The sequence below is a fragment of the Lupinus angustifolius genome, chromosome LG08 (assembly GCF_001865875.1).
Source record: "Lupinus angustifolius cultivar Tanjil chromosome LG08, LupAngTanjil_v1.0, whole genome shotgun sequence".
NCBI classification, from domain to species: domain Eukaryota; kingdom Viridiplantae; phylum Streptophyta; class Magnoliopsida; order Fabales; family Fabaceae; genus Lupinus; species Lupinus angustifolius.
In genome coordinates, this window is record NC_032016.1 from 9841107 (window position 1) to 9868865 (window position 27759).

At 33.5% G+C, this 27759-nt stretch overlaps 5 protein-coding genes across 8 annotated transcripts; 2 read left to right on the top strand and 3 right to left on the bottom strand.

The window, feature by feature from the left end:
* Positions 344-19628, bottom strand: LOC109354613 (acidic endochitinase-like). 3 transcript variants are annotated; one of them, XM_019597230.1, is made up of 4 exons: positions 19307-19628; positions 18204-18939; positions 12083-12090; positions 344-359 (listed from the first exon to the last, which is right to left on the bottom strand). In XM_019597230.1, exons 1-2 carry the CDS (start codon positions 19596-19598, stop codon positions 18224-18226), a joined length of 1008 nt encoding a protein of 335 aa, XP_019452775.1. In that variant the 5' UTR covers positions 19599-19628; the 3' UTR covers positions 344-359; positions 12083-12090; positions 18204-18223. The 3 variants fall into 3 exon arrangements, with proteins under 3 accessions (XP_019452775.1, XP_019452773.1, XP_019452774.1); XM_019597228.1 differs by lacking the exons at positions 344-359; positions 12083-12090 and adding an exon at positions 17815-18031 and having other exon boundaries at positions 18202-18939; XM_019597229.1 differs by lacking the exons at positions 344-359; positions 12083-12090 and adding an exon at positions 17815-18020 and having other exon boundaries at positions 18187-18939.
* On the bottom strand, positions 962-7788 carry LOC109354608. Of its 2 annotated transcripts, XM_019597222.1 has the most exons (10): positions 7654-7788; positions 6755-6841; positions 5943-6032; positions 5738-5827; positions 5509-5628; positions 2848-4944; positions 2461-2607; positions 1822-1983; positions 1460-1737; positions 962-1381 (listed from the first exon to the last, which is right to left on the bottom strand). In XM_019597222.1, exons 1-10 carry the CDS (start codon positions 7699-7701, stop codon positions 1267-1269), a joined length of 3234 nt encoding a protein of 1077 aa, XP_019452767.1. In that variant the 5' UTR covers positions 7702-7788; the 3' UTR covers positions 962-1266. The 2 variants fall into 2 exon arrangements, with proteins under 2 accessions (XP_019452767.1, XP_019452766.1); XM_019597221.1 differs by having other exon boundaries at positions 1460-1983.
* LOC109354615 (hevamine-A-like) lies at positions 7774-27706 on the top strand. The gene is made up of 2 exons (XM_019597232.1): positions 7774-7788; positions 26702-27706. Exon 2 carries the CDS (start codon positions 26708-26710, stop codon positions 27593-27595), a length of 888 nt encoding a protein of 295 aa, XP_019452777.1. The 5' UTR covers positions 7774-7788; positions 26702-26707; the 3' UTR covers positions 27596-27706.
* LOC109354607 (ABC transporter C family member 10-like) lies at positions 12089-17435 on the top strand. Its single transcript, XM_019597220.1, has 11 exons — positions 12089-13417; positions 13618-13938; positions 14024-14110; positions 14508-15095; positions 15182-15346; positions 15432-15726; positions 15847-16061; positions 16163-16468; positions 16560-16623; positions 16710-16949; positions 17039-17435. Exons 1-11 carry the CDS (start codon positions 12089-12091, stop codon positions 17149-17151), a joined length of 3723 nt encoding a protein of 1240 aa, XP_019452765.1. The 3' UTR covers positions 17152-17435.
* Positions 22150-23478, bottom strand: LOC109354612 (acidic endochitinase-like). Its single transcript, XM_019597226.1, has one exon. The coding sequence runs from the start codon at positions 23427-23429 to the stop codon at positions 22416-22418; it is 1014 nt and encodes a 337-aa protein (XP_019452771.1). The 5' UTR covers positions 23430-23478; the 3' UTR covers positions 22150-22415.

Sequence of the window (27759 nt, forward strand, 5' to 3'; positions counted from 1 at the left end):
ACCTAAGATTATAACACATAGTAAAAACAACGTTTCAGTGGTCTAGTTTTTTATTTTCTTCTAAATTAAATATTTAAAAAATAACCCCTCTCACATTTCTAATACCGAAGAATTAAGGAGAGGAATCCATTTGATAAAAAGGTAGAGACTGTTGATAAGGTTAAAGAATATAAAAATAGACATATTATATTGGAAATTATTGAATTTAAGTAAATAAAAAATGTGTTCTTAATTTTCTAATACAAAATCAATACTTTTTTGGTTTCTTAAATTCAGTTGGTCAGCCCTAGAGTAATCACGAGAGTAATAGTTATAAATTAGTGATTAAAGTAGTAATTCTAAAACAAAATACATAACATGTTCAAAATAATGGAAGCTGTTTTATACTTTTATTCCATGCCATGGATCAGTATCATATGTTGATTTCAGTTCTATCTTTAAAGACACGTGAAACTCATTAATTGCAATGCTCTATTTCAAAGACCAAATGGATAATTGCAAAGCAAAATTTGTAGGAAGATTAAAAACTTAAGATAGTTAATTCGTTATTTTGCTAAAGCTTATATTATGAAATTAATGTCTCTTAATATTTTTTGTGAAGGTGTTATGAGAAAAGCATTTCTAATATCATAGTTATCTCGGTTAGCATCTACAATATTTCTTTTTAGTATTAATATTGTAGAGGTTCTTAATTATCTCTTGTTATGTGTCATTTATGTAGCTGCCACTGTTTTTTTTTGGTTTCCCACATATCCTCGCACTGGAGGCAATCTTGTCCGAGTGGGAACATCCACAGGTACGTGGAACTAACTCTTCTCACGAACATTTTTCCATCCACAAGACTCAAACCTGAGACATTGCTTAAGAGGAATCAAACATGTACCACTTGTACCATGTAACTTTTCTTTATATTCAAGTATGTTTTCTTCATAAAATTATAGTTTAAATGTGTGTACTACCCGAAATAATAAAAGAATAATTTAACCCAAATATCAGTATGCATATAATATGCATGAGGTATACATATTGTATAGGACAGGGAAAAAGTGACAAAAAAAGAGAGAAAAGAAAACGGTGGTGTATGAGACTCGTATTTAATAAGGTATGTGGATGATAGATGTACACAGTCTTATTCCGCAAGCAGAAAGACGAACAAAAAGAACTGACCATGAAAATGGGAAGGTTATCTAATTGATGATTTTATATACACTACAATATAACAGATATATAAGGGCACCTACACAAATTAAATGTAGCAAATACATTTCATGCAGCTTGGCTGGAAAACTTTTCTGTGATATGAACATTGTACCTGTCGTATACCTTGTCGCGATTCTCTGACCACCAACTCTCTGCTTGGTGCTCTCCAAATCTTCTTTGACTGCACAAACATTTACGACCCAACATATTACACATGTAAGTAAACGTAAGCGGGAAATGTGGAGAATCCTTTTATTACCTAAAGCGCACTCGCTTCAGATCACGGGTTCCATCCTGCAGAGCAGTGAGTGTTATATAGACACCAGGTTCATATTGTTCAATCCATTCTGCCTCAATTTGATTACTATCAGAGTTCCTTGACGTCAATCCGCTCTCATCCTCTTCGAAATCCATAGAATCCCGACCATTAACAGTAGTATCTGACAGGATATTGCGTCTTGCCTGAATCATACCACTGCCATTCGGCAATTTAGCATCACGGTGATCGTGTCTCCAATTAGAGATCACATGCCCCATCTTTTGCTTGTCGAGATTAGTACCATTGGTTCCTGGCAAATTTCCTTCAGTTCTATTATTCGTAATAGAAGACTCAAGTCCCATGGAAGCCAAACTAGAGCCATTGATCGACTCTGCCCTGGAATGGCGCTCCCCATTTGAGTCCGGATAATGGATGGTGTTTGGCTCCAGACCATTTGGCTGGTAAGTTGGTCTGATCTTCTCAACATCATAACCGGGAGGAAGCCTCTCAGCCAGATCTTTTAGCTGAAACAATGTGACGGGCAGATAAGTACAAGCGTGGAAGCAATACTATGAGTACGAGGAACAATGGAAATGGAAATTTTACTATAAAAAAGACAAGGGTAAACAGTATTCAGCACGACTCAGACCCGAGTGTGTAAGTTACTGAAATAATTTGATGCTCTTTAGTATGATAGAGAAACAAAAAAATGAAATGGATTAACTAACAAAATGAGAAGGGAAAATAAAAAACAAAACACCCCTCATTTGTCTCCACAATAAAATTCCATGCATAAGCATAAAGATCATGCTGCTCAGAAACCAAATTTAGATATCCTGTTAAGTTAGAAATTATGTAATAGATGGTTTAATCTATAGAGATTTCATTGATTCAAGGGAAAACCAAAAAAAATTAAACACTGCATATAAAAAGTTACAAATGAAAATGAACTCTTTCCAAGAAATCTAGTCCAAAGAGAAGTTAATTAACCGAAATTTTACCTGTGCTGCAAGTGACTTTATGACTTCTTTTGCAGAACTAGATTTGGAAGATTCCTCAGCAGCCAATGCCATAGCTTCCCGAGTCTTTCTTGCTGACTTTTGAATCTCTAATTCTTGCAGTTCACATCTCTGCCTCAGGGTTTCAACCTAACAAGACTTATGTTAGATGCTTAGATCCTCTCTTGATACCATAAGTAAAGACATAAAAGCAAAAAAGGCGTGAAATTAATGTTTCGGCCTAGTTGAGCCAAGTGATACTGCTCATTTTGTTACAAGGTCTAATTGCAAGGCTTGGACTTATAACAGAGAAGAAATTTAAAAATAGAGGAAAGCTATGCTATCAAAGAAGCTAACTTAATATACATGAGACGAGGAATCATAATATACCTGAGAACGTAATTTCAGAAGTTCTCGGTTCAAAAGCTCATTTGTTTTCTTCAAACTATCATTAATATTTTTTGAGAAGGAAAGTCCAGATGCTGTTGGAATAGGTGTCGCTGAACGAGGAGGGCTTGGTCTTCTAGAGAAAGGGGACACAGACCTGGAGCTCACTCTAGATGATGTAAGAACAGCTCTCGGGACTTTTCCTTTTAGATCATTATTAGTAGAGAAGACAACATCTTTCAGCTGTAGCGAAGGTGTTTGTGTGGTCTCGACCAGAGAGAGCGTATCAGCCTTCTTCCCGTGTTTGGCTGCCATATTATCTAGTTGCTTTATCAAACGCAGAACAGAAGGAACTTCTAACTTGGCCAATCTTAGCTCAGACTTGTCTAACTTGTCCTTGTTTTCACCCGACAAACGAGGCATAGCATTTCTCCGATTAATATTGCTAGCTTCTGCAACCTTGTTCAACTTTGCATAACAAGAATCACAAACACGATATAGCTTCACAGGATTAGGAGCCAGGGTTGCTCTTAATGCTTTCCTTGAACTGCAAGAATGACAATGAACAAGTCCGCAATTATAACAGTTGTGCCTTTTTCTAGTGAACCCAAATGCCTGTCTACAAGTGGAGCACTGAGACTGCTCAGTACCGGATACCCACTTATGAAGGCATATTGCAGCAGAGTAGTTTGAACCACATGCAATGTATTTCACCTGTCTATCCTTCAAAGCTTCAACCAAAGTTGGTGTTTTTCGATCTTCAACATCCCCGTGACCCAATCTTCCATTTGCACCCTTCCCCCAAGTATAAACTTCATTTCTGGATGTTAAAACAGCAACATGATATGCTCCACACGCAATTTCTTCAACGCATTCTCCAGCAAGCTTGTCTTCAACCAAACACGGCAGGTTTCCATCAGACTGGGGATTCCCAAGCTGACCGTAGACAGTGCTCCCCATTGTAAAGACATGTCCAGATGTAGTCAGGCCTATTGTCAAATTGTGCCCACAAGCAACTTTATAAAAATTGTAATCGATAAGTGAAGGCACACAAGTTGGTTCAAGCTGGGCCTCCTTATCTCCTTGTCCCAGGCGATTTTTATCACCATCGCCCCATGTAAACAATTTACCTGAAGATATACTTGCACTGGTTTGTGTCACAATAACCTCTACAACAGCTGCGGTATGCCACACTCCACATGCAACAGCTATTGTCCTCAACCCAGATAAAGATTCAACTTCTCTAGGATATGAAACATTTTCCCTGTCTCCATGTCCCAGAACACCAAAGGTTCCATCACCAAATGTAAAAAGCTGACCGGTTGAAGTTATCAAGGCGGTGTGCCATGGACCACAAGTTACTAAAGCAATGTGAAGCCCCTCTAGTGGACCTGCAATTCTCTGTGGTATCCAATGACTAACATCAGTGCCATGGCCAAGAAGCCCAGCATTATGAGTACCATCACCCCATGTATAAAGTTCTCCGGCCATTGTAACAGCACAGGTATGGAACTCCCCACAGGAAACAGAATCAACAGTTGACGAAGCCAATGCTTCAACTAGATGAGGTTGAATAACATTCTTCTCAACACCATGGCCAAGGCGTCCTCCAGATTCTTCACCCCATGTAAAAACTTCACCTTGCCTTGTGACTAGAGCTGCATGCTTAACACCACATGCTATTCGATGTACATCTAAAACCACATTTGACTCCAGTGGCCGGGGGAGGAGAACATCTGCCTTCGGGCTAACATAGATGACACTTTTATCAGCACCGACTTTCACAACGTTCTCACAGATAACCTCACCCCATATGTATACATCCCCAAGAGCATCGTAATCATCTGGTGCAGAGCCATGACTGGGTGTGCTGGGAGCACTTGAGACACTAACACGGAAAACATCTGAACTAGATCCTTTTACTTGCATATTTGTTGGGTTTGTTGGTGCATGGGACCTTTCAAATTTTAAGGTATTCTCAGGTGGAAAGGACTTTGGAGAAGTATTTGGCAGACTCATGGAAATGTTAGGATAACTGATGTCTTGCGAAGCACTAGCTGAACTTTCACTGGTACTGCTTGATGTTAAATCTGTATTATCCTGAAAGTAATTGAGCCAGGAAATATTATAAGCAACTTAGCAAGTATTTTATCTTTTGAGCTTTCATGCAGCCTAATGGTATTGGTGAAAATGAAGTTTTGAAAATGTCTGATACAATTAGTCCACAATTTACCAATAAATGACATCAACAACAACAACCAAGCCTTTATCCCACTAGGTGGGGTCGGCTTTCCCAATAAATGACATCATCGTAAAAAAAAATAAAGTAGGAAAATACCACAATCAACTATTCCTACATTTTTTATCCAAGGAAGAGTAAGCAAGTATCACTTCGTTTCAGAAGAATGCAATATACATCCTTTATGGACAAAAGTTGTTAAGCCATATAACAAATATTACCTTTCCTCGGAGGAAACAATACCTATTCTTCTCATGACGCAGAAAACCAATAAGTTCTCCCTATTGTGATTCATCCAAAACATATATTTCAAGGAAAATTATGAAACACATACCAAAATTGGATGAAGAGTAACATTATCACTTTCCCAAGTTTCTAAATCAATGTAAAAGAAACCTAAACAAGTAACAAGTAGGCATTTTTACATCAAGATATAAGCCCCCATCACTCCATCCATCAATTTTGGACCGCCCACCTTGACCAGAAGATATTAGTGTTTTGAGACCAACAATCCACACGTCTGCCTCAACTTTATCCTTGCAAATCTGAAAAGCAACAAAAATCACAATCATAATTTATAATAATGGAAAATGCAGAAAATGTACACATAATAATAGTGTAGTTATCCATGGAATTTCAGAAGATATCACCAACCAAGTCAAGGGACCGCTTCCCGTTGTTATAAATAAGTGAAAACGATAAAAAACAGTCCTTCTCAGGAGGCAGATAATGTTGGAAAACAGCCTGCCAGAAGATAAAGAAAAATAACCAAATAACAGAAGAATCAGTTTATAGAACAATTTATTGAAATCAGTTAGCTAATCACAGAAGTACTAAAATAGAGGTCAAGAAATCTCACAGTTCTTTGTCCAGGAATAATTCTTGAGACAGAAGATAACTTAAGACTTCTTTCTCCACTACTTGAAATCCAGATTAACGATGATTCATCCTGTGGTTTTCAGATATTCTAATTAGTACAATTAGTGAATTAGAAATATCTCAAAAGGATGCGACAAATAAAGAGAACTCAAACGGATGTAAAAAAACCAAGCCCATACACATGACAGCATGAGTATAACGTTTAAAACTAAAACCTAAGAAGCAACAGAAAATAGACATTTAAAAAAGCAGAAAAAAGTCAAGAGTAAATATGTAAAAGCATGCGTCAAATTAAGACATATAAACATCCATCAATAAACCTACAAAGAGCACAGTAATGGACACCGTATGATAGAGATCTCGATTTAACAAGTCACTCCCTTTTGATGAAATTATGAACATGGAAACACAGAGCACAATAGCAGACGCAGTATGACAACATAATTCCTAATGAATGAAACCGAGCCTCGTAAGGTCCACTTCCAGGAAATCTAAGTTAAATCACATTAGAAATCATTAATACAACAATAAACAAGCCTTATCCTACTAGTTGGGAAGCTAGATGCATCAACGGATGCTAATTTCAATAAAATAATTTAAATTAAGGTGTTTTTTTAATGGTTTCACAAGTAGTAAACTTTTCTACTAAGCAGGGCAGAGAAAATTAAGTTTTTTCCTGTGATAACAGGGCAGATAAAAATATTTAAAATACAATTCAGAAGTCTTTCCATGCTATACTGTGCATTAAAATCAGCCAACATACAAAAGTAGACGAAGTAAAGTCATCCTTACATCGGAAAGCCTAAATGGACAAGACTTGGGCTTTCCCTTACGACCATATTTAAACAGTTGAGCACCCTTTTTCAAAGCAACCAATGCCTGCAGAATGAAAAAAGTAACATGGTAAGCCATGTGAAAGACTCATAGACAAAACATAGTAATATAAGAAATATAAATGATCGAAGGATCTTATATTACAAATGTCATGAAGTTTCATACGATATCCAAAAATGTTTTATAATATTAAGTTTCTTTGAGAACCATCTCTCTATTCCTTCTTAATATTTTCACCCAAGTTAGTGGTTGGAATTGTCGTATGTTAATTGTAAAAGTTCCACATCAATTGAGTATATGAACTGAGAACCATTTGTAGACTTGAGAAACCCTCCCCTATGAGCTATCTTTTTGTGTTGGTGTCGAGGGAACATGTTACGGGGGGTGATATTCAACAATCCACATCAGTAATATTTATAATATGTCTTCAACCAAAACCGTAAGGCATGTACATCGATCCATCAACTTATATGTTTCTCGCTTTGCCTATTCCTCTCAAAGTGGGACTTAGTGACTTACCTTAATCACTTCTATTCCTAAGTCCTAACAGCTTGGAATCATGTCATAACATTTAGGTCAAATCAGTATCCCAAAACAAAATACACTTGAGACAAAAATTTATGCCTCAGTCCTCATGTTCTTACTTTCCCTAAATTTTTCACCTAGTTCAAAAAAGTAGACACACACAACAATCCCTTCATCATAATTCCATAACATTCTTAACCACCAAAAAACACTTCAACAATAAAATCCAAGTTATCAAATTTAAACAGAAAAAAAAAGGATCAAAATTTAAGCAGAAAAAAAAACAAAAAACAAAAAAAAAACAAGTTTGAGATGAAAGTAAGAAGTGTAACCTGGTGGATATCACAGTCGACATTCCCATAGCTAAGAAGATCTTCCATTCCATCTTCTTCGATCGCTTCTCACACTTCCATACATCATAAACCTTAACCTCTCTCTCTCTCTCAGAAAAATCAAAACCCACTTTTTATTTACGCTCAACAATGCAAAAGAAACCTTCAACAATCTTTTCCTCTTGAAAAAACCATAGACATAGTAACCCCATTTTCAGTTCAAAGTCAAAGACACCATTTTTCAACTCATGCAGCGACTTGGACAAGGTGAAACAAGGAAGCAAAAACGGTTCAGAAATGGTTTGCTTGAGAAGATGAGACGGAGGTGTTATATGACGGAGGAAGAGAAACTCCGGCAAGGAATGCAGCGTCGCCGGAGTGGGTTACGGAGGAGAGAGAAAGAATTTAGAAGAGAAAGAATTTGGAAGAGAGAATTTGAGTCTGTAAAAAAGTACAACTAGTCAAAGAGAAGAACAAAATCATTAAAAATTAGAAAGTTTTATATTAATATAAATTTTACATTAAGGAAAAGCAGAAAGTTTCCTCATAGATTGCAAATAAAAATGAAAATATAAAAATATACCATCAAAAAGAATTGATTTAATAGTGTAAGACTTCATTAGCTCCATTAAATAATTCTAAGAAGATTAAAAAGTAAAGAATTTGATTCATATGAGTGTACTTATTAGAAGGGACATACACACATTCTAATATAATTAGTTCTTTAAGTGAGAGAATATATTTCGTAATACCAAAAAAATAATATAAAAATACTTTGGTATTATGTTTATATAAGTGTGACATTTTTAAGGATTATAAAATACTTATTAGCATTTTGTATATTTTAATATTATAAATGATTGCTTATGGTTCATTCTTCATTTCTCTTGCCACCTTGAAAAATAAATTCTAGAAGCATATAAAAATTACAATAATGATAACATGATAACCTTGAAAGCCGAATTTGTTGATTTGGTATGATTTTTCCGAGTGTGAGAAAGTAAATAAAATCTCGAAGCAAGAGAAGCAAAGTTTGGAATGATGAAAAAGTGAAATGAGAGAAAAAAAGAGAATGAAGATGAAGATGGTTCCAAAATCCAAAGGCTTTACTTTGGGGACAAGAAGCCAAAATTATATAGCAAAGGTCCCCACTTGATTTAAACAAGGATTTTATAAGTAAGCAAATCATTCATTATTGATTTGATAATTACCATTAATTCTCAAATAAAAGTAATACAAATCAATTATGGATAATGTATTGAGAATCGTAAAAAACTTTATACGGTCACACATATTTTAAACAGTTAAGACAATCATACTAACCACCCTGCCTTGGTCGGTATCTTGCTATACTATGGGACCATTGTTGAGAAAGAATGTTGGTTCTATTCATTAAGGATCAACCATGTCATTCAATATACTATTATTTATCCTTATTCCTTTCCTTTTCAAGTGCTAAGATGTCTCTCCAATTTGTTCAAGACAATGTTAAAAACCATTATTTTATTTGTATATTTGTATTGGTAAATTTATTTTTAAATAAAATAACATTCTAAACATATGGACAAAGTTATCACATAGAAATTTTATTTACTAATAAATGATACTTCATTCTGTGAATAAATGAACTAATTTTTTATAGGATACATGATTTCTCATCTAGATAGGAAAGCTTCTCAATTCACTCCCCTCAAGGGCCAAGAAAACTGCTCTTAATTTGATTCTAAACAAAGTTTATTGAGAACTATTTTTCCATGGGAGGAGTGGAAGAATAAATGAGTGACACACTAATATTGGTTATCCAAGATAGGTCTTTTTCGAATAAAGATCTTCTCCATTAATAGAGAGTCAAACATTACATAATAATATACAACAGATGATATATAATTATATTTATATCATTTTATTTACTATAAAATAATATTTTTTTCATTAAAAATATGAGAAAAAACAACTACTTAAAAATCTTCAAACTTTAATAAGGCGAAATGTAAAGATACCCATTAAACAATTTGCATAATGTGTGATTTAATATAAATTTAAAAATACAATTTTGTACATGACACTTCAACTAAATAGCATCCCCTATTCACGCCCTCAGGTTATAAAATCATTACTTCTCATCAACAATGACTACAATAATGGGTAGATAAAGAAATCTAACCTCTTTGATAATAATATTAAATGTTCTATCGTATTATTATATATGAAAATGTCATAGTCTCTTCTATGAGACTTTTACCCACTTAGATATAAGTTGAAAATTGCAATCTCCTATATTATAAGATGAATATTTGAGAAGCATAATTTAATGAACTATAATAATTTAATGAACTATAGTAATTTAATGAACTATAATAAATAAGAGTGTAAAATTTATACGTCACTTATTTAAATTACATCTTTTGAAAAGTCGACAATAACTCAATATTAATTATGAATGATATAATGACAATATATAAAACTCGAATGATGTAGGATTTTTTCCTCTAGAAGATAAGAGGCGTGGGTGATGCCGACATGGTGGCATTGAAGATAATGTGAGTTATGAACATAGCTCCTTCATAAACCAAACATGATCATTCCTTCACGTGCATTTTTTATCCTAAAACATCGCTTTCTTAATATTATTACGACAACAACAAGAAGCAATCAACGGAAAACAACTATTGCATTCAGAAAAGTATGTCATTTATTAAAGCTTCCCTTAACTCTTCTTTCATATCATTATATTATTATTATTATTATTATTATGTGCAGTGATTCATTCTTCTCCAAATTATCTATGTATTTGTGCTATATATAATATCATATAGTAATAACAATGTTTTTAATTTTGGTGGGGTATCTAACCAACGTGTATTTACCAATCATCCACTACGTATCTGAATCTGAAAATGACAATGTATCAAATCTCTTATTTTCTCACTATGTATCCTGTTATGACCATATCAAATTATCTACCATACTTACATGGCACCGAGTACTAATTGTATTACTCGGTACGTGTTTTATCACTTTTTACATTACTAATACTATCGTAACATTTCTATTATGATGATGTGGTACACAATTCTGTATACCGCGGCCGGCGTACGATAAATGAGTGAAACATGTAACTATGATAATGATATCAACTTCTCCTTTACATAGTGATTATTGTAGTCTCTCTATGTTACCAAATTTATTTATTTCAGTTCTGATTAAGAGTATTCATGGTAACTAGCAAGTATTTAAGTTTTTATCCACCATTGCAATTGAGGCCTTAACCATAGTCACTTGATACGTAGTTCTCTTTAATACGGGTACGGGTATATAGTTCGTGGTATATTACTCTATCAATATGTTAGGGGTATATTTAGTAGAGTTTCTATAGCTCTATGCATAGTCGTTTCTATTGCTGTTTCTTGTAGGTTTGAATCAACTTTTGTTTTACTACAGGAGAAATACTCAAAGATAAAAAAAATTCTTGTTTGTTGTAACTCATTCACATAAGTGAGTGTATATTACCAATTATTTTTCTTTTCTTTTACTTAAACTGCTAAAAATCAGTTTCGTTCCTTAAACGGAACCAGTTCTTAAAAGAATCACGAATTGGTACACTAGATAACCAATTCGCGTTACTCTACCAAAATGAAAGAATTAAGTTGCAATGGCCTTAACATCATAGTCCTGTTACCCTTTATGTTTTTTTCAGAGTTAGAAGAGAATGAAAACGGAGGATTTTTGGAGCATGTTTTGTGGGGAATCTGGTTGTTCAGAGAATGGAGGAAAGCCTTGTAGTTATTATGATTTTAAGCTTTTGGTTGATCCTTCCACATGTGTCAACCATTTGCTTGTCATTTGCATTTATGTGTTGCTGCTGCTGCTGATCTTGTTCATTATGATCAAGAAATCGTCATCGAAACCATATCATGGTCTAATCCAGGTGCGAAGATATTCAAATTTGCAGCTATTTTCTGCCATAGCCAATGGTACTCTTGGCTTGGTTCATTTGTGCTTAGGCATTTGGGTTTTAGTGGAGAAATGGAGGAAAACCCAAGGTGCTTTTCCTCTTGACTGGTGGTTGCTAGAATTCATTCAGGGATTGACATGGTTGCTAGTCGGTTTAGCAATAAGTCTTCGGCTTAAACACCTTTCAATAGCATTGTTGAGGCTATTTTCTATTCTAGCCTCCTTAGTTTCTGGTGTTGTTTGTGCTTCATCAATGTTTTATGCAATTAGAAGCAGAGAACTTAGCCTTAAGGTAGCTTTAGATGTTCTCTCATTTCCAGGGGCATTGTTATTGCTATTATGCACGTGTAAGGAATCTAACCATAAGGACACTGACGAAGAAATTGATGAAAGCCTTTATGCCCCTTTAAATGGCGATTCCAATAAAATTGCTTCTATTGATAGTGTAACGCTGTTTGCCAAAGCTGGATTCTTCAATAGGATGTCATTTTGGTGGTTGAACTCATTGATGAAAAGGGGTAAAAAGAAGTCACTCCAAGAGGAAGATATCCCAAAGTTGCGGGAGGATGATCGAGCAGAGAGCTGTTATTTGTTGTTTCTAGACCAGTTGAACGGGCATAAACAGAAAGACCCGTCGTCGCAACCATCAGTTTTGAGGATAATAGTTTTATGCCACTTGAGACAGATTTTGATATCAGGATTCTTTGCGTTGCTTAAGGTACTGGCTGTGTGTTGTGGTCCTTTGCTTCTGAATTCGTTTATATTGGTTGCTCAGGGTGACGGGAGTTTCAAGTATGAAGGTTTTATATTGGCCATATCACTTTTCTTTATAAAGATCATAGAATCTTTGTCACAGAGGCAGTGGTATTTTCGTTCTAGACTTATTGGTCTTAAAGTTAGGTCACTACTAACTGCAGCCATTTATAAAAAGCAACTTAGACTATCCAATTCTGCTAGATTGACGCACTCCGGTGGTGAGATAATGAATTATGCGACCGTGGATGCTTATAGAATTGGAGAATTTCCCTATTGGTTTCACCAGACTTGGACAACAAGCGTCCAACTATGTATCTCATTAGTAGTACTTATTAATGCTGTTGGGCTAGCGACGATTGCATCGCTGGTAGTGGTAGTTATCACTGTGCTTTGCAATACTCCACTCGCAAAGTTACAGCACAAGTTTCAAACCAAACTTATGGTGGCACAAGATGCGAGATTGAAGGCTATTTCTGAGGCTCTAATGAATATGAAGGTACTGAAGTTGTATGCATGGGAAACCAATTTTAAAAAGTCTATAGAAGCATTGCGGAATGTTGAGGCCAAATGGTTGTCAGCGGTGCAATTGCGAAAGGCATACAACACCTTTCTCTTTTGGTCCTCACCTGTTTTGGTCTCAGCTGCTACCTTTGGGGCATGTTACTTTCTTAATGTCCCTTTACGTGCAAACAATGTTTTCACTGTTGTAGCTTCTTTGCGCCTTGTTCAAGATCCTATTAGAACAATCCCTGATGTTGTTGGGGTGGTGATTCAAGCAAAAGTTGCATTTTCCAGGATTACAAAATTCTTGGAGGCACCTGAATTGCAGAACACAAATGCCAAGAAGAGGTGTTTTAATGACAATGTTACGGGCTCAATTTTAATCAAGTACGCCGACTTTTCATGGGAAGATAATGTATCACAGCCAACATTGAAACACATAAATTTGGAGGTTAGACCAGGGCAAAAGGTTGCAATTTGTGGAGAGGTTGGCTCAGGCAAATCAACCCTTTTAGCAGCAATTCTCAGAGAAGTTCCTAATACTCAGGGGGCTGTAAGATTTTATTCCTCGTCTGCTCATATAAATACTCATTAACTTTGTGATACTTTCTTTCATTGGTTATAACTGATATTTGCACTTTCTGCCAAGCAGTGATATCGTTTAGCGCATAAGTTCAACCTGAGTGCACTTTTTCTATTTTTCATTTGAGTATTTAGATTAAAAGTTATCCAGTTCTCTTTCTTGAATTACAGATTGAAGTTTACGGGAAGTTTGCCTACGTTTCTCAAACAGCATGGATACAGACAGGTACAATACAAGAAAATATACTGTTTGGATCAGATATGGATCCTCAAAGATATCAAGAAACACTTCATAGGTCTTCACTAGTGAAGGACCTTGAATTATTTTCCCATGGCGACCTCACGGAAATAGGGGAGAGAGGGGTTAACCTGAGCGGAGGTCAGAAACAGCGGATTCAACTTGCTCGTGCTCTTTATCAAAATGCCGATATATATCTCTTGGATGATCCATTTAGTGCTGTTGATGCACAAACAGCCACAAGTTTATTTAATGTAATATCAACTTCTTTTTTTCACAATGCTGCATTTATAGCTTATGTGTTGTTCTTCATTGAAATGTGGCTTTGAAACTTTGCAGGAATACGTCATGGAAGGACTTGCAGGGAAGACAGTCTTGCTTGTGACACATCAAGTTGACTTCCTTCCAGCATTTGACACTGTTTTGGTAATTACTTTCTGCTTAAAGAATTCTTCATGTCATTGTTCTTTTCCTTTCTTTTTATGTGTAATAATTGTAAATTTGTAACGTGTACAAAACTTCGAAAATCATGAACAGATATAATTATTTCTGTATTTAAAGTTGATGTGATATGGGTTTGTTCATAACTATCAAGTCCTCTTCACTATAAAAAAACTTTTGAAGATGAAATGAATCTACAGGAAAGGAATACATTAATTTACACATATGAACCTTTTATAATAGTATAATTACAAATAGCTGATTGAATCATTCCTAGTCCTTATATTGAAGAAGCGAGGCATAGTTCAAGTCATTGTTTCCGTTATTGATGTCAGTCTTTCCGTGCTAATTCAAACATGGATGCATGAAATTATTTGTACAGTTGATGTCGGAAGGGAAAATTCTGGAAGCTGCTTCTTATCACCATCTGTTGACCTCAAGCAAAGAATTTCAGGATCTTGTCAATGCACACAAAGAAACTGCCGGTTCTAACCGTCTTGTGGATGTCACTTTTTCCCATAGACCTTCAAATAATGCCGGAGAAATTAAGAAAACATATATGGAACATCAGCTTGAAGCATCACAAGGCGATCAACTAATTAAGAAAGAAGAGAGGGAAAAAGGAGACCAAGGGTTCAAGCCTTATTTACAGTATCTGAATCAGGATAGAGGATATATGTACTTTTCTGTGGGTGCTATTTCTCACCTTATATTTGTCATTGGCCAGATATTGCAAAACTCATGGATGGCTGCTTATGTTGACAATCCTGAAGTCAGCACTTTGCGATTAATTTTAGTATACTTGTTGATTGGAGTTGTTTCGACAATGTTTTTGTTGACCCGAAGTCTTGTAATAGTTGCTTTGGGCATTCATTCATCAAAATCCTTATTTTTACAGCTACTGAACTCCCTCTTTCACGCGCCCATGTCGTTTTATGACTCCACACCTTTGGGTCGGATACTTAGTAGGGTAAGCATGTTAATTTAAACAGTCCTGCCCCCACCTTTTGCAAATGTATGCAATAAAAGTATGTTGATTGTTATTTTCTTGTTTAGGTCTCTTCAGATCTCAGCATTGTCGATCTTGATGTCCCATTTGGCTTTATTTTTGCCGTTGGAGCTACTATTAATTGTTATGCTAACCTTACAGTTTTAGCAGTTGTTACTTGGCAAGTGTTGTTTGTGTCTATTCCGACGATTTATTTTGCAATTCGCTTGCAGGTACATGCCATATTCTAAATTAAATTTCCATAACGATTTGGTGTCACCTTTTTAATTAACCATACGAATAATTTCATTTTTATAGAAATATTACTTTGCCACTGCAAAAGAATTGATGCGCATCAATGGCACAACAAAATCGTATGTAGCTAATCATCTTGCTGAATCTGTTGCTGGAGCTTTGACAATACGGGCTTTTGAGGAGGAAGATCGTTTTTTCTTGAAGAATCTTGATCTAATTGATGTTAATGCTAGTCCTTACTTTCACAGTTTTGCTGCAAATGAGTGGTTGATTCAGCGTTTAGAAACAGTCAGTGCAGTTGTTCTTGCATCTGCGGCACTTTGCATTGTTGTACTTCCACCTGGAACTTTCTCATCTGGTGAGTCTTTGGTTAAACTTTGCGATATGTATGTTTAATATCTTGCAAATCATTTCCACCAATTAACTATAGAACTGTCTTATGCAAGTATTTTAATTTCAACTTCTGATTTTATTCCAGGTTTTATTGGCATGGCTCTCTCATATGGCCTTTCACTTAATTTGTCCCTAGTATTTTCAATTCAAAATCAATGCAATATAGCAAATTATATAATCTCAGTGGAGAGGCTAAATCAATATATGCATATACCAAGTGAGGCACCAGAAGTAATAGACGGAAATCGTCCTCCAGTGAGTTGGCCAGTCGTGGGAAAAGTCGAAATACATGATTTGCAGGTAACTGATTGTTGGTCATTTTTTTATAAAAAAATAGGCAGGAAATTCAAAGAATGAGAATTGAACTGATATATATATATAACTGATTAAAACCGGAACAGATACGATACAGGCCTGATGCACCTCTTGTAATCCGTGGCATCACATGCACATTTGAAGGAGGGCACAAGATTGGTATTGTTGGCAGGACAGGTAGTGGGAAGTCTACTCTTATAGGTGCTTTATTCCGTCTGGTGGAGCCATCAGGTGGAAAAATCGTAGTTGACGGCATAGACATTGCTTCGATTGGACTTCATGATTTGAGGTCACGCTTAGGTATCATACCTCAGGATCCTACTCTTTTTAATGGCACAGTCAGATACAATATGGACCCTTTATCTCAACACTCTGATCAAGAGATATGGGAGGTAAAACCTTGTTTTTTCAGCTTGTATTTCAGTTAATAATTATACCTTTACCTCCTAATGCAAGTGGACTAATTATAGCTTGCATGTGAAGGTTCTTGGGAAGTGTCAATTGCAAGAGGTTGTCCAAGAGAAAGAAGAGGGTTTAGACTCATCGGGTATACTTTTAAGCTTTGTTATTACAGCTTTTCGTATATCAATTCTTGTCTAATTGCTAAAATCTAATAACAAAATGCTAATCCAGTTGTGGAAGCTGGAGCAAACTGGAGCATGGGACAACGACAGTTATTCTGCTTGGGGCGTGCTCTTTTGAGGAGAAGTCGAGTATTGGTTCTCGATGAAGCAACTGCGTCAATTGATAATGCAACAGATCTGATTCTGCAGAAAACCATTAGGAGTGAGTTTGCAGATTGTACAGTGATCACAGTTGCTCATAGGATACCAACTGTGATGGATTGTACAAAGGTTCTTGCTATTAGTGATGGTAAGTATATCAACTATCCTCTGCCTAATTCAACTGTGATACCAAGTTCCTTGAAGCATTTGATGAAAAATGTGATCATATATTTTCAGGAAAACTTGTAGAGTATGATGAACCGACGAACTTGATGACGAGAGAAGGGTCGTTATTTGGGCAGCTTGTGAAGGAATACTGGTCTCATTTTCAGTCTGCAGATTCACATTGAAGATGAAAAACAACCTTTTTTAGTGTAGCTATTTTGTCTCTTTCTCTAGTATTAGGAATTAGGATGAAGCCAATAAAGTGTAATTAATTAGAGTTAGGATGCAAAATGTGTTATATTTGGACAAACTCTTGATTCAAGAGAAATGAGTAAGGAACCAGAGGGAGTTAACTTGTAGGATAATATATGAGCTGACATAGCTGTGTTGAAAAATTGTATGAGAAAGGTTGAGTTTTGTCACTGTAAATGTAGGAGCATTCAGTAATGCTGCACCACCATTTTAAATATTCTCCATACTGTCCTCTTTGCATCAATGGGTCTAACATATAAGGATCAAATTGATACACGGAAATTTATAAGGATCAAAATGAGTATTCACTCAAAATAATCTAGTCTTCTTAAATTCACTAAGCATCTCCAAAGTGGATATAGTATTGAGGGTAGCATTTAATTAATTTGAGGTTCATAAATCTATATATACGTTTTTAATTTGAATAAGTGGATATAGTATATATGCCTTGAAATAAAACAACTTTAAGGATTTTTTTTCAGTTATCTGTTAAACCAATTCAAACACTTGCATTATATTTTTACTCCTTATCACACTTATTTATAGTTTTTTTTTTCTCATTTCACAGTCTTATATCTCACAAACAGAAAGTCTAATTTATTCAACATAAATTATCCAGTGCCTGAAATGAAACAAGCATGGACTTACATTGGTTAAATGATACACAGGCACGCACATTCATATTACATAACACATGGGAAAGCCTAGGTTCATGAGAAGACACCACAGTGGTATCAACTATCAAGTCATGACTTATTACATATATTAAATAGCTACCTAGGAAGATGGTGCACATGATATATATATATAAGGCGGTACATATTTGTTGTTCCACAATTTGTGTCATTGCATGCACAATCAGTTATGATTGGTCAGAAAAATAGTTAATTGTTGATTTTTGAACGAAAATATATTTTTTCAACCAATCACAAGCTAGTGGTATATGCAGTGACACAACTTGTGGGACGACATATGTGCTTGCCATAGTATCTGTTTTGGCATATTCTACTGAGATGCTTTGATGCTGTGCAAAGCTCCTGAGACACACTCAAACAGTCCCTCCCAAACTGCTTTCACTGTCTGCAATAACACATTAGATTTTGGAACATAGGGAAGTATCTTACCACTGAAATCAGAGTCCTTATCACGGTATCTGTCCCATAGCATAACTCCTCCATAGTTTGGTGTTTCCTTTATGTGTGGAAGCACATCAGATATCACAATTTCTGGTGGAATATAACCACTCCCTGCTGCAGTTACATTTGCTGGTAGTCCTAAGAAGATTGAGTTATTTGATTTAACTAAAGAAGCCCATTTGTCCCATGATTGCAACAATAAACTAGTGCCAGTTGAAGTTGAATATGCACATTGTGGATTGTTGTAGAATTGAATAAAGATATAATCAAAAAGACCAGTTTGGATAGCTTTCTGAAGGTAGTAAATGTATGGTTCAGTTGGACATTGAGGTGCTGCAGACAAGTAAAAATACTTGTTCTGTCTAAAAGTGTCAAGTTCTCTAGCAAGGTCATCCCAATAAAGTTCAGTTTTTTCAATATCAAAATCAATGCCATTCAATGTAACATTTCCTAATGGACCATATTGGTCACTTAGAAAGTTATCATAGAGGTACTTGGCTACATTCTTTGCATCTTGGGGTGAAGTTAGGCCATAAACATACGGATAAACATCGGCGCCTCCAAGGGAAAGTAACACTTTGACACCTGTTACAGAAATATAGAAACTAATAATCAACAAATTGTAGTAGTATTGAATTGATCAAATTGCATATACTAACAAGAAAAATAAGCATAAACAGACAAATTGTTTTACATAAGTCTAAGTTGAAGCATGCCACAATGTGTTTACCTTATATTAGTAGAATAAGTTGTTAGTTACATCAAAACCAAACAAAAACTATAAGGATTGAAACCAAAATTCATAAACTTTCAAGACCAAAAACATATTTAACTATTTCTCTACACAGAACAATAAGAGTAAAACATAATGACCCAATATGTTTGATTGCAACAAACTAGTAAAAATCAAATCTTTACAACAGAAAAAGTAATCATGAAATTCCAACAAGACCTTTGGCTTGGCAGTGTTTTATTTCAGGTTCAAGTTTAGTGCATGGACTCCAATCACCACAATGGCCTGCAAAGTTCCATTGAACTTCTCTGCCACCACCAAACTGAACAAGGAAAGCTAGTAGAACTATCTCATACTTGTTACTGTCACATGTATCAGTCAATGAGCCATCACCATTGTTCTGGCCCCAGTAAATGGCTATTCCACCAGTGGAGCCTAGTGAAGGGTCAATGATGGAGGAGAATGTGAAGAGGGACAAGACAAGTATCAATATTTGGGTTTTGGAAAACATGATTGTGTTTTATTTAATGATTTTCTTGTTTGGGTTGGAACCTATTTATAGTGAATTCATGATCATAGGGAATATCCAAGCTTTGTTTCTAATATCAGATTAAATGTATCAAGTTTAGCCATGATTTTATAATTTATACACCACTTGTGTAATTATAACACATTATTCTTGTGCTACTACTTTTTCAAAGAGAAAAAATTGTATAATGTAGAACTTTTTTACACTATTATTATATAAAAAATTATAAAATAACACTGAATAGAAAGATTTTTTATATTTAAACAATTCGTTTTTTTTAACGTGTTAGTTGTGGTTTAATTTGGATTTCATAGTATTGGTCACATAATACATGTATTTTTTAATCTTAATCGTTCAATCAAAATGTAATATTATATATTAAGTATTATCATTTCTCATAATAGCGCAATATTCTCACGTAAGTATATATTATATATATATATATATATATAAATAAAGAGAATTCACTAAGTTAAAAAAATATTTTAGATTTTAATCATCTATTTTATGAAAAATATAATAGTTTATATTTATTAACTAATTCAATTCATATGAGTCATTTTATAGAATAAATGACTAATATGTATAATATATTTTTAATTTACTCTTGAAATAAGTGTTCACTAATTAAAATATTTTACATCTCAACTATTCATTATAATTAAATTATTCCTCGTGAATACCTCTTATTAACATATACATGTGATCTTGTGAATAACCTAACTTTTATAACAAAGGTGTCTCGATTGGCTTAAACAAATCCATTGGATTAAACAATGATGAAGATAAGAATCGTGTATGCATTTTCTACATTAGATTAAAAAATAGTTGTTTGTAAAATTGATTGAAGGGGGCATGAAATTTAATCCATAAATAAAAGGATTTAATATAGATATATTAAATATTTTTTACACTTATAATCAATCAATCATCATTCATATGTTAATTGTTATTGACTTTTAAACAAGAAAATTTAAAATAATAATAAATAATATATTAACAATATAAAAACTTTGCACTACTAGTGTCTGTTAGTCTGCCTAGGTTTTAAACTTTAAAGAAAACATTAAATATTGTGGTCCCGATCTCCTGGATCCGTGCTCCAATGCTCGTCTCTTATTTATTGGATCACTCGCACAAAATACGTGTAAGAAGAAAAAAACATTAAATATTTAGGTGAATACTTATCTCTTTAACCAAACAAGTAGATTAAATAAACAATATAATTAATTTATTTTTTATGGGTTTGTCTGAGAGTTAGATTTTGAAAAAGAAAGAAAGAAAATATAAGATTTGAGAGTAATCTTATAAGTGTATTTCATGACTTATAAGTCTTCTTTTTCTTTTTTTCCCCTCCAAAATTTAACTCTCAAACAAATCTTAATGTGGTTAGGCATAGATTTAAAAAATATAGTTAATGTGTTTATTAAATTAATCTATTAATTAAGTAAGATAGATTTGTAAAAACAAATTTAAATATAGCATTGATTTTCTAATCGAATAATTAAAAACCAATTTGTTTTCTTAAAAAAGACAATTATATTAAAAAACTGAATTAGTAGCTCTGAAACTCACATCAATGATAGTTGATAGACAATAAAAAATATACTACATTTAATATATTACATTTGTCTAAAAAAAACTATTAAAATAATGAATAACCTTTTTGAGACCAAAATTTTTAAAATGATAGACAATAAATAAAACATATCAATTAACAAGAAATGTATTTCATTTTCATAACATGATAAACTTTTTATTATTTATTTTTGTGATAATAAAGGGTATCCACCAATTTTAGATAAAGAGTCAAGGGTAATAAATTGAGAAATGGTCAAGAGACATATATCATTAAAAATTAATTCAATTTTATGTTAGAGAAATAGGTCATAAAAATTATATATTTACCTTGACAATCGATAATAACATAGTGAAAAAACTAAATGAACTTGTTCATGGTTTTTATTGATTTAGAGGAGACATATTTTATGGTGCCTATAAAGACATTGTGGAAAGCTATAATCACTAAATTAAAAGAGTTTCTAACATGTCAATTCTTAATGATATTCACGGAAAAGCTCTTTCAGTGATTCAGTTCTAATTGAAATTATTAAACCTTACTCTAAAATCAAATAAATGTTAAAATGGAACAAAATAAAATATCCTCTCCTTATTGATTGTACAAACAATTCTACTAGATTTAAGCATGCTACCTAAAGAATCAATTCAACATTCACTTATCTACCCAAAAAAATTAACATTCACTTTTGGTAAAAGAATTATTTAACTGAGATACTTTGTATTTAATATCACATTATTAAATTATAAATTTATACATCATGTATATTTACTTAATCATATAGAGATTTTAAAAAGTTTATATTGATTGTTGGTATCTAATCCAACTTTTTATATATAACATCAAACACATACAAATAAGTTTATGATAGAATATTATAAAGTTATTCCATTCATATAGCCGACTCCACCATAATAAGATAATACTATAATTATTATTTTTTACTTACACCATTCCCATTTATGGAGCTTTTATTTATAAATTGGAGGGTATATTATATATGAGATGATTTAGATCGAAATCCATAACAAACATAGGGTCTAGCATGCATGGGTTTAATTACTTGGGTTACTCAATCATACATAACATTAATGAAAGCATTGCTTGACAAACAAGTCATCACTTATTCAATATACATGCATATATAGCTAATTAAGGTGCACATATAATTATAGCACCTAGCATGAGTATGCATTTGCTTTCACACATTCTACTACTAATTAAGCTTTGGATAAGATGCTATGCAAAGCTACGGACACGTACTCATATATTGTGTCTGAAACTGATGTCACTGTCTCCAATAACACATTAGATTTAGGAACATTGGCCACTATCTTACCACTGAAATCAGCTTCTTTATCACGGTATCTGTCCCATAACATAACCCCTCCATAGTTTGATGTTTCCTTTATGTGTGGAAGCACCTCAGAGTTCACAACTTCTGGTGGTATATAACCAATTCTAGCTGCACTTTCAGCTGCTGGTAGACCTAAGAAGATTGAGTTATTTGATTTAACTAATGAAGCCCATTTGTGCCATGATTGCAGCAACAAACTAGTGCCAGTTGAAGTTGAATATGCACATTCTTCGTTGTTGTAGAATTGTATAAAGATATAATCAAAAAGACCAGTTTGGATAGCTTTCTCAAGGTAGAAATTTTTTGGGTCATTAGGGCATTGAGGTGCTGCAGACAAGTAAAAATACTTGTTCTGTCTAAAAGTGTCAAGTTCTCTAGCAAGGTCATCCCAATAAAGTTCAGTTTTTTCAATATCAAAATCAATGCCATTCAATGTTACACTTCCTAATGGACCATATTGGCCACTTAGAAAGTTATCATAGAGGTACTTGGCTACATTCTTTGCATCTTGGGGTGAGCATAAGCCATAGTCATATTCAGCAACATCTGCTCCTCCAAGAGAAAGTAAAACTTTGATACCTTTGGCTTGGCAATGTTCTATTTCAGGTTGAAGTTTGGTACAAGGGCTCCAATCACCACAATGACCAGCAAAGTTCCATTTATTTTGTCTGTCACAACCGAACTGAACAAGGAAAGAGAGGAGCACAATCTCATACTTGTTGCTGTCACATGTGTCAGTCAAGTACCCATCACCATTGTTCTGACCCCAGTAGATGGCAATTCCACCAGTGCTGGAACCATGGGAAGAGTGAATGGTGGTGGAGAATGTGAAGAGGAACAATAGGATAAGAATTAGTGATTCCATTTTGGAAGCCATGATTGTGGTTTGTGGCTTTCTTTGTTGTGATTTGCTGATTATGGAACCAACAGGAGCAATGATTAAAGAGGAGCCCTAAACGAAAGTAAAAATATTTTTAGTGAAATTATATAAATCATTTAATTTTTTTAAAATTTATACAAACTATCTCTAATTATATGTATATATTACGCTGACTACCCGATAAGAGATATAAGTGTAATTTTTTAAACAAAAATAGTGACGAGTATAATTAAGTCAAATAAAATATGGTATATTGTGAAAATAAGTCCAAATAATATAAACTTCATGTATATTCATTATTTTTTATTTGTGTAATATACATATGTAATTAGGGGATGTAATTAGGGGTAGTTTGTCGTACGTTTTAAAAAGATCTAGGTAGTTTATATAATTTCACTAAAACTTAGGGAGTGTCAGTGTAATTTACTCAAAAAAAATCATGAATATTCTATTTGTTAATAAAAATGAATGAAAAATGCATAAATTCCCTCTAAAATTTATGCGTTTTGCATAAATAGTTGAAAAAAACTTTACTCCACATTTTCTCATTCCCTAATTTCTCCTTTCTGATTTTCAAGACCTCCCATGGATATTCTATTTGTTAATAATAATACTAGATAACTTGTTGATAGAGTTATGAAACATAAACTATAAACCTTTAGCTTCATACTTCAACAGCTTCACAATTTTTCTCTCACTTTCTCATCAAAACTTTGCAAAAAATAATTAATAACAACTTTTACACTAACATCTAATTTTCTACATTTCTAAACTAAAAATATATTTAATGTATTGTCGGTTTTTTCTACATTTAACTTCTTTGTACAAACTACAAAGTTATTTAGAGTCTTCTTAGTTTATAATTAAATTAAGTAATATGAGATATGATAGTTCGTATTTAAATTCTTTCCTCTCCTTTTTAAGGTATTCTAAGAAAAATATTTCGAGTAAAAAAACTTGGTACACATAATTGAATGGACCCAATGAGGGGACTCAAGAAAAATCAATATAAATTAAAAGGAGAAAAAATTATACAATTAAAGTATATGAATTTTATATATTTTTATTGCATTATCTATCATTCATATTTAATTATTACTTACTCTTCATACAAAATAATAAAAATGAATAATAAATAATAATCGGTGGTATATAATCTTTAAGATAATAATACATAAATGATACACTCATGGAAAATATCAAAGAACTGTGGCGGCGTGGTCCTGTTATATATGCTTATCACTTTATGTCTTTTTGAGATTTGCTAGCATAAGTGGCTAGAAAACCTCTCACGCGCAAAACGTGTTTTTTATATTCTTTTGAGTTAATATTAAATAAACAAAATTATAATTGAAATGACATAATTTTCAAATAATTCAATTTTATTAGTATTAGTTCTTATCTTTATATATACAATATTATTTCTAATATTTATATATTTAACTTACATAATAATATTTTTCTAAAATTAAACTTACAATCATCTTTCATAAAAATTATATTATTCTTATTCCTCTTTTAAATGGATGTTTTTTGTGACCTAGACCGAGTGAGGTGGAAGTTTGTGGTAGTCAAGCATACTTCATTTTATCCTTACTCATACTTGATTTTATCCTTTTTTTTTTAATAATTTTCAACTCTTAGCAAATTATTTATGTTTCAATCTATATCTTAAAGACAAAAAGAAGGCGTTGATTCAATAGTTTTAGATTCTACTAGATTTTTTAGGATAATCAAAAGTTTAAATGTTCGATTCTTAGGCGTGATACTTATTAGGAGGAACAAACACACACCAAAAAATAAATTAGTTTCTTATATGATGAAGAGATACTATTTATTACAAAAAAATCTATATCAATTGTTCATCACTAAAATTTGTTGAGATCGATTATATATTGATCAATTCTTAAAGAGGATATTAGTTTTTTATGGTAGTTAAAGAGTAACGTGATTCTTATCTTAATCCTTCTTCAACAAATGACTAGAACAAACACTATCTTATTTAGAATTGTTTTAGTAGCTGAAGAAGGTGCAACTAAGAGTTTCCTTTGTGTTATAGGAGTAACTATCCATTCACCACTAATACAAGTTTTTGAATGAAAATGTTGGTTAAACTTGAGTATGACTCAATTCATGCACTTTATTATAACGCCAAAACATGTTATTTAATTGTTTAGATTAATGCATTTTATTTAATGAGTTGCCTATAAATGTTTATTCATGAAAATTTCAAACAACATTCTTGTCGGGATATGCTTTAAGGTAAAAAACCATACTTCATTTAAAAACATGAGTTAAGAAACATTTATAATAACTCAACTCATCCTTCTTCTACTTTTACATTATCCTTTTTCCTCTTTCTAATCTTGAATTGTTCCACTTTTTTATTTATATCGTTCAAGTTTTATTCTCCTCTAAACTCTAGACTTAATTACATGAAGCCAATTACTTGTAAACTAAACTAAATGAAAACACAAGTTAGACCAAGTCATGCTTTGACACCACACAAAGCACTAGTCTCTTGCAAGCATTGTTGGCTGGCTATTAGCTTTGACATTTTAAGAATATAATATAGTATGACTACATTAACAAAATCCACCTAACTAAGATTTTATCATATCTCTTCATTAATATGTTTCAAATCATTATCAATGTATGGATTATAGATATCTTGCTTCTTCGTCTATATCACTTTTATTTTATCTACCAATTACAATTAAATATACCTGAATTCTCTCCAAATTTTGGTTGGCAGAATAATATTATTCCTTACACATTATGATTTCATCTAAGGATTAGCTTCAATATCAAACAACTATATGAACATTTTATAGGAGTCCATATCATTTTTAGTACTGAAAAGTCTAATATTTGATGAGATGATAACTCGTGTCCTTCGAAAAATTTAATCGTATAGATTTAAAATTATTTTTAAATAAAAAAATTATAACTCTTCAAACTCATTATAACATAGTGATAATGATAGTGGATGAAGACTCCACCCCACAAATTAATTAACATAAAGTTAGCTATTGGAAGGTATATAATATAAACCATTGACCTTTTCCCATAGTGGGAAATGCACTCTCTTATGTCAACATCATCATTCCCAAATAGGAACCTTTCAATTCATTCAATAATCTTCAAACTTAAAACTTGTAAATTATGCTGCCCCTTCATCCTATATAAGTATCACAAGTGAAGGGTATCCTTCACATTTCACAACACATCAAAGGGGAGAGAAAAATAGTACTAAACACTTTTTTTTTACAAAGATGGCAAAACACTCTTATACTTTGCATATTCTCTTCTTCCTTACTCTTGTTGGAACCTCCTATGGTGGGGGCATAGCAATTTATTGGGGCCAAAATGGCAACGAGGGCACGCTATCTGAAGCATGCGCCACCGGGAAATACTCCTACATAAACATTGCATTCCTCAACAAGTTTGGCAACAGCCAAACCCCCGAAATGAACTTGGCTGGTCATTGTGACCCGCCTTCTGGTACCTGCACTAAGTTTAGTGCAGATATCAAGGATTGTCAAGGCAAAGGAATCAAAGTATTGCTCTCAATTGGTGGTGGAATTGGAAGCTACTCTTTATCTTCAAAAGAGGATGCAAGAAACGTTTCGAAGTTCTTGTGGAACACTTTCTTGGGTGGCAAGTCATCTTCAAGGCCATTAGGTGACGCTGTATTAGATGGCATAGATTTTGACATTGAACTTGGCTCTACAAAAAACTATGATCACCTTGCACGTTTTCTTAAGGATTATGGCAGGTTAGGAAGGAAAGTGTACCTAGGTGCTGCCCCACAATGTCCAATTCCTGATAAGTTTTTGGGCACTGCCCTTAACAAAGGACTCTTTGACTTTGTTTGGGTGCAGTTCTATAATAACCCTCCATGTTCCTATGCTAATGGTAACATAACTAACCTTGTGAATTCATGGAACCGGTGGACAACTAGGGTGCCAAAAAGCAAGATATTCTTGGGGTTGCCAGCGGCTACTGGAGCAGCCGGCAGTGGATTCATTCCGGCCGATGTGTTGACATCTCAAATCCTGCCTGTGATCAAGAAATCACCTAAGTATGGAGGGGTGATGCTGTGGTCAAGGTTCTATGATTTACAAGATGGGTATAGTACTTCTATTATTGGAAGTGTGTGAAGAGTGAAATTAATCAATGATTTCTATAACCAATTTGTGTTATGGAAAAAGAAGGTAGTACCAAGTTGTACTTTTAAATTAATAATAAAGAAAAACAACATTGCACTTTGGTCAAGTTTGAAAGGAATAACAATTGAGAACAAATATCCTTTTTTTCTTCATTC

Coding starts and splice junctions, on each gene's coding strand:
- LOC109354612 (XM_019597226.1), bottom strand. CDS start 23,429: ATGGCTTCCAAAATGGAATCACTAATTCTTATCCTATTGTTCCTCTTC.
- LOC109354608 (XM_019597221.1), bottom strand. CDS start 7,701: ATGGAAGATCTTCTTAGCTATGGGAATGTCGACTGTGATATCCACCAG. Junction 5,828..5,942: donor TTATTCCTGGACAAAGAACT/GTGAGATTTCTT, acceptor ATCTTCTGGCAG/GCTGTTTTCCAACATTATCT. Junction 5,629..5,737: donor GGAAGCGGTCCCTTGACTTG/GTTGGTGATATC, acceptor GTTGCTTTTCAG/ATTTGCAAGGATAAAGTTGA.
- LOC109354613 (XM_019597230.1), bottom strand. CDS start 19,598: ATGTTTTCCAAAACCCAAATATTGATACTTGTCTTGTCCCTCTTCACA. Junction 18,940..19,306: donor AAAACACTGCCAAGCCAAAG/GTCTTGTTGGAA, acceptor TTTCTGTAACAG/GTGTCAAAGTGTTACTTTCC.
- LOC109354615 (XM_019597232.1), top strand. CDS start 26,708: ATGGCAAAACACTCTTATACTTTGCATATTCTCTTCTTCCTTACTCTT.
- LOC109354607 (XM_019597220.1), top strand. CDS start 12,089: ATGTCATTTTGGTGGTTGAACTCATTGATGAAAAGGGGTAAAAAGAAG. Junction 14,111..14,507: donor CAGCATTTGACACTGTTTTG/GTAATTACTTTC, acceptor TTATTTGTACAG/TTGATGTCGGAAGGGAAAAT. Junction 15,347..15,431: donor ATTTTGCAATTCGCTTGCAG/GTACATGCCATA, acceptor TCATTTTTATAG/AAATATTACTTTGCCACTGC.